Here is a 6,000-nt window from a genome sequence, read left to right on the forward strand (position 1 = left end):
CAAGCCTACTGGAAAAAAAAAAAAAAAATCTGCTGCTACATTCATAGAATCATAGAACTTTGACCCAGAAGGATCTTTAAGATTCATCCTCTTATTAGAGAAATAAGGAACCGAAAAGTGTAATTAAATGTAACCCAAGCTCACACCTCTGTAATTTTCATAATGACTATTAGTCATTAGAACCCAGGAGTCAGTACTTTACCTAGCCACACACACTCTTTTCCATCCAGCCTTCTCGGTCTCTTTTACCTAAATACACAACCAGGGCGAAAGGAAGATGGGAAACTGAGGTCGCCTCTGGCACGGCTGCTATATTTGATAAGTGTACTGCGTATGTAGTGTCGTCACACAATTCATTACCATAATTTCACACTCCTAATATCAAGAGATCTCTGTCCTTTCTAGCACTTCAGAGTCAAAAAATACTATTTGCAGAGACCTTTTTCACGTAGGTGGAACTCTAGACTATTAAACGATTAAAAACAGAAAACTCGGCGACGGCGAGCCGGGAATCTGTTACGGAAAAGTTATTAGCCCTGCTCATTCCTGCGGGGGACAGGAAACCGCCCGGGGCGGAGGAGAGGGAGCGTGCGCGTAGGAGGTCGCGGTAACAAACGCTTCCCGGAAACTCGTGTCTGTTCCCAGTTCTGCCCGGCGAGCCCTTTATTATCTAAACAGTGCAAACCCCGGAAAAGAATAGGAGACCTCCCTGGGGGAAGGGAGGGGGCAACGCGCAAGGCCAACAGGACTCCTGCCCCACCTCAAGGGTCCCCAAACAGGTGCACGCCTGTAAGGGGATGCGTATTCCCCTTTAGGTTTCATTTTGCTAAGACTCCGAGTTCCCTAAAACGCAATGAGAATCAGCATTTCCACACACAACCCGAGGAACACTCGCTTTTAAAATATCAGTAACCGGTGGGACATGGAAGAGTTGCTGGACAGGCGCGCAACAAGGTCGGGAAGCAAAATTGCTCGGTGGGTTTGCTCTGCCCAAGTGTCTCGACTCGCGTGAGCGCCGCTCAGAACGGGGGCGGAGGGAGAGGGAACCAGAGTAAAGAGCGCGGGTGCCTGGGGGACCACAAGCTCAAAAAGGGGCTCCTGGGTGCAGAACCGCGCGAGCTCTTGAGGGGAACTGTGACGCTAGAGGATGGAAGCGCCGCCCTGAGAACGAGGGAGTCGCCTTCGTATTAGTTAGAGATTTGGGGCGGGGGTGGGGCGAGCGGGAGGTTAGTGGCGGGCCGCGCGCGAGTCTGTCCGGGAGTGAATGTGTTAAGGATCAGGTCCGGATCCGGATCCCCGCAGAGCGGAGGGCCCAGACACCCGGTCCCTTACCTGCAGCCCGTCGGTCTGCCTCAAGGAAGGGCAAGGGGTCCGCTGGAGAGCCTGGCCAACGGAACGGGGACAGGTGGCTGAGGGGCGAGGGCCGAGGGGTCTGCAGTCGCGGCCGGGAAGAGGTCCCCCACCGAATTAGGGAGCCAAGAGCCCGTGCTCCCGTTTGCGCTGCCGAAGACGCGGGGCGAGCGGACGAGCCGAGCAGGCGCACACTCGCCCCCGCACTGGCGCTGCGAGCGGGCGGTCGGGAGGGGGAGGGGTCGGGAGGCCGCGCCAGGAGGGTGGAGGGTTAACAGGTGTGTCGCGTTTATCTTCCCGGAGCCGAAGTCCCTGGCCCGCTCCTCTAAGTCCTCCCCGCCTTCCCCAGCCCGGCGGCTCAGAGCACGTGCGGCCCTGAGCCCAGCTCCCCCTCGTCCCCAATGTCCACCTCGTCCTCCGGCTCGGTCAGCACGAAGGGACCCGTGGGCAGGCCCAGCCGAGCCTCGGCGGGTGCGGCCTTGGGGCCCTGGGGGCTGCCCTCAGGGCTCTCGGGCCCATCAGGTGCTTTGGGCTCGTCTTGACTTTTCCTCAGCTGCTTTTTATGCTTCATCCGCCGATTCTGGAACCACGTTTTCACCTGATTCCGGGGAGAAACAAAGAAAATCACGTCATTCCTTCAGTCCCGTGGTTACTGAGCTAAGACAAAAGCGATCGCTGGAGTTTAAGAAAATAGAGCGCAATCCACTGACGAATTATCCAGAAGTTGTGCCAGTGCAAACCTTGGGTTAAGTCACACCTGAACGGCTCACAAGTGATTGTCTTATCTTGAATGCCCGTCAAACATCCTAGCTCTCAGAAGTACTTGTCCTGAAATAACGATGAGGCTCAAAATGGTGTGTTTAGTAAATACTAATACTGCTACCAATTAGAATGTCTAATAGTAAGTGCTGCGTGGATAAGTTTCCTTTCCGTTCAGAATACGTTCCTCTGACTGCGACATCTAAATACCTGGTCCAGCAAGGCTGCTGGACAGCAAGATGAGAGGCAGACTTGCTGCTTCTCATCAGAGAGAAAATCACTGGGGTCTGGGCCTGGCAGGGCTATGATTTCACAGCAAGTTGGGTTTCCGGGTACAGAGAATGGGAAAGGGAGTGGAGCGAGGTATTTTGAGGTTGCAGGTGAATAGCATCTGGGAGAAGATGAAAACAGTTCTTCCACTCAGGACAGGGCAATAGAAAGGAGGCGTGTGTGTGTGTGTGTGTGTGTGTGTGTGTGTGTGTGTGTGTGTGCGTGCGTGTGTGCTGGGGAGGTGTGGATATGAAGACTCGCAGCTGTGAGAGAGGTTAAAGAAGAAAAAAAATCGTGTGTGGGCTTCTCTCGGGTCAAGAACCCTCTTATCTCTTGCCGATTTACGTCTGACCCGGGTTACTGGCCTGAGCAGAAATGGGTGGGGAGGCACAGAAATGATAGTTCTCAAGCGGGGAGTGATCATCAGAATCACTCGAGGGTTTTTCCCTCCGTGTCCAGAACCCGCTCGAGAGATTTTGCTTCGGTGAGTCGACAAGAGATTGGAGGTGTCGGTACTTTTACTACGGGTCTTCGGAGAAGCCTAGAATAAAGGGGAGCGGGGTCGTTGCACTCAAGAACTCCGCAGCCGGTCCAGAGGCGTTAGGGGTCGGGGGTGGGGGGAGAGGAGCGAGCGGAGATGGGGCCTCCCCCTGCTCCGGCCCACCTGCGTCTCGGACAGGCTGAGGGCCGTGGCCAGCTCCACCCGCTCGGGCGTGGACAGGTAGCGCTGGATCTCGAATCTCTTCTCCAGGCCGGAGAGCTGCGAGTCCGAGAAAACCGTGCGAGCTTTGCGGCGGCGGCAGTGCTTCCCCGGCAGCTCTGGGTGCTGGGGGTGCGGGAACAGCGCCGGGACAGGCACCCCTAAGGAGAGAAGAGCAGTCAAGCGGGCAGAGCGCGGCCTCCCCGGGCGACCCCTGCTCCACTGCCCACGCTCGTCCCCGGCACCCGCTCCACCTCGTGCCCCCCGCCGGCCCCCGCCTCTCCCCACAGCTTCTCCGGGGCTTCTCCCAGGAATCGCAGGGCAAGGGGGAATAAATCACAAGACTAGCGCTTGGAGATCTTTATCGGAAAGGCCATCCACACACGCAAACAGTAAACAGTAAGTAAAACGGAAAAGAAAATTCTAAAATAGATCAGGAGGCGTTAAATACTGTCGTCTTGGAGAAACTTCCGGAGAGTCTTCGGCCGCGCCTCCCTTAGTTTTCCTGCAGACGTCGGAGGGTCCAGCAGCTATCCTCCTCCCCCCTCCCCTCCCCCCAATCTCCCCGAGCCCTGACGACCATCAGGGATGTCCTGGGGCTGACAGAAGCGTGAATGTGATCCGCTTCGCAACCTCACTGAAAAACACCGTTCTCTTCCCTGAGCCGCCTCCGTTCTCCAGCCTGCGGCCAACGGGACAGGCCAGCACACTCTCGTGCGGGGAAGCTCCTGAGCGAGCACGGAAGGGTAATTGCCGCCTCGCACGTTCCCTATCAGTCTCGGGGTCGCGCTGGGGACCCCGCTCTCCAATCTGGTTCTCATTCTTTCCCTCCAACCCCACGCAGAAGGAGTGAAGCGCTTGTCCCGGGCCGCGGGAGACTTCTCGTGTCCTTCCTGACCTTCGCAAGCTTTATCATGTCTGAGACGCACCAAGCGGACCAACCGCCGCAGACATCAACATCGGCTGACCCCAGGGGGGAACAGCAAAAACAGAAAACTAGTCGTTCCGGTATCCCTGGCTTTGGCCACTACTATTTGCCGGGAACATGGGTGCGGCGCAAAAGAGACTGTCTCTGGCCGGCGGTGAAGCCAAAGCAGAGAGGCGGACTTGGACGCAGGCTTTACGATCGCCCCTCCAACCCAGTGCCCCGAAGTCTGGGTTTTACCGCTTCACAAGCGCTTTAGCCTTTGTCGTGGATTCCAGCGCCCACATTTCACAAACTGGCTCTCGTCTGTCCAGCCCCCACCCCGACTAGGCTTGTTTTTCCGGCTGCGCTCCGCATCTGGACTCAACGAATTATTCTATTCCGTCTGGAAAGAAGATGCCGGAAGAGAAAGCGTGAATGTGGCCTTTCAGAGAGAGGCACACGCACAAAAACCCTGGTTATTTCCCCGCATCTCCCCGTCCCAACCAGACTTTGCTGGTCCCCGCTCTTTGCCATGCCTGGGAAATCAAAATACTTTGGCTCTGGGCTCCAGAGATGTCAGCAACAGGGGCAAAGGAGGGCAGCCCAGCCCGAGGTTGTGAATTAAATGCTAGATGTTGGGAGTGAAGAGGGTTAATGAGCAGCCGCGTCTCTCCCTCTTTTTTTTTTCTTATCTTTTCTCCCTTATTCAGGCCAGCCCAAACCTTCAGTCCGCAGAATATCCCCAAAACCTCCTTCACTTCCAACCCCCTGCAGTGTCTACCTGCAAATGCTCAGCGCCTGGGAGGAGACAGCTGGCCCCACTGGAGCCGGTTGAGCTTCTGGGCTGGAAAGTTGAGTTCCTTTCCATGGGGTGGGACAGTCAGGGGTCTCCCTCAGAGTGGGAGATGTAGGGATGGGGACTGAGAGATGGACCAAAGTGGCCAGGAAGACCAAGAGAAAGGAAACAACGCCGCCCATCAAGAATATCGCCAAAATCTCCAGCTACTTCTTGGCTCGGCACGTTTCCTCCATTATAAAAAGTGAGGAGTGACCAGGAGTTACTACCCTGGGTTGGCACGCCTCAAGGGAGCTCCCTGTGTTCTCAGCCGCGTCCTCAACCTTCCACTGTCACTTAGGGAAGGAAGCCCAGCCAAGCCAGGCCCAGCCAGCTCCGGCCTTTCCTCTCATCCGTCACAGGCTTAGGGTCTATGCTGGAAGACGTGCTCTCTCTCTCTCTCCCCATACCTTGAGACCCCTGTTACTTACCCGCGGTGGTGAGGAAATAAGGATGGTGGTGGTCTCCCTTATGTAGAGGGTGATGGGGGTGAGGGGCCAGGAGGGTGGGTGTGGGCATGAGGGGGCAGCCATAGTCTAGCAGAGGCACCCGAGAGGCCAGAGAGCTGGTGAAGTGGTCAGAAGCCACCTCCCTTAGCGGCTTGGGCTTGTGCAGCAGGATGTCCTCGATGAAGAAGGACGTGGGCCTCTGAGATGACGCCGGGTGTAGAGGGGAGGTGAAGTTGAGATTCATCTTGAACCGAGCGCCTGCCACAGGGCGAGGGCCGGGGACGACGAGTAGGAATCAGGCGGCGTCTCAGCACGCCTGGTCGAGAGCCAACCACCCTCGAGGCTCGGATCCCTGATGCTCTCTCCTCGGCCCGGGCTACCCCCGGCGCTGGAGAGGCGAGAAGATGAGCTCTTGGGTAGGTTGGGTCTACGTGTAGGAGAACTGGCAGCTTGGAGAGGGGAGCCGGGAGAGCCAATGGCAAGGCTGCCAGAGGCAGAGGGGAGGGTGCGGTGGGCGCGGGGCGGGGCGGGGAGCTGTCCGCGGTGCTGAATACGACCGGCCAGGCCCGGGGAGAGTGGAGCCGAGCGGACCGGGTTCTTGCTCCTACCAGGTTTCTCGACCTCAGTTTCTGCCCGCCACGGCAGGAGCTGCCTAGCTCCCGGGCGTTTTTAAAGAAAAAGAGATAAAGTCTCTACCCTCGGACAGACTCCTCTTTAGACAGCAGAAGTC

At 57.0% G+C, this 6,000-nt stretch overlaps 1 protein-coding gene across 1 annotated transcript; it reads right to left on the reverse strand.

The window, feature by feature from the left end:
* Window positions 1-1,708: 1,708 nt before the first annotated feature.
* Window positions 1,709-5,514, reverse strand: BSX (brain specific homeobox). Its single transcript, XM_059069447.1, has 3 exons — window positions 5,253-5,514; window positions 3,044-3,240; window positions 1,709-1,948 (listed from the first exon to the last, which is right to left on the reverse strand). Exons 1-3 carry the CDS (start codon window positions 5,512-5,514, stop codon window positions 1,709-1,711), a joined length of 699 nt encoding a protein of 232 aa, XP_058925430.1.
* Window positions 5,515-6,000: the final 486 nt, after the last annotated feature.

The sequence above is a fragment of the Kogia breviceps genome, chromosome 7, assembly GCF_026419965.1.
Source record: "Kogia breviceps isolate mKogBre1 chromosome 7, mKogBre1 haplotype 1, whole genome shotgun sequence".
Taxonomy (NCBI): domain Eukaryota; kingdom Metazoa; phylum Chordata; class Mammalia; order Artiodactyla; family Physeteridae; genus Kogia; species Kogia breviceps.

Bases quoted from the DNA above. Each gene is read 5' to 3' on its own strand.
- BSX (XM_059069447.1), bottom strand. From the start codon at position 5,514: ATGAATCTCAACTTCACCTCCCCTCTACACCCGGCGTCATCTCAGAGG. The intron at 3,241-5,252 runs GTAAGTAACAGG...TTCTCTCCTTAG, and splicing joins TTATTTCCTCACCACCGCGG to GGGTGCCTGTCCCGGCGCTG. The intron at 1,949-3,043 runs GTGGGCCGGAGC...CCCCGGAATCAG, and splicing joins TCAGCCTGTCCGAGACGCAG to GTGAAAACGTGGTTCCAGAA.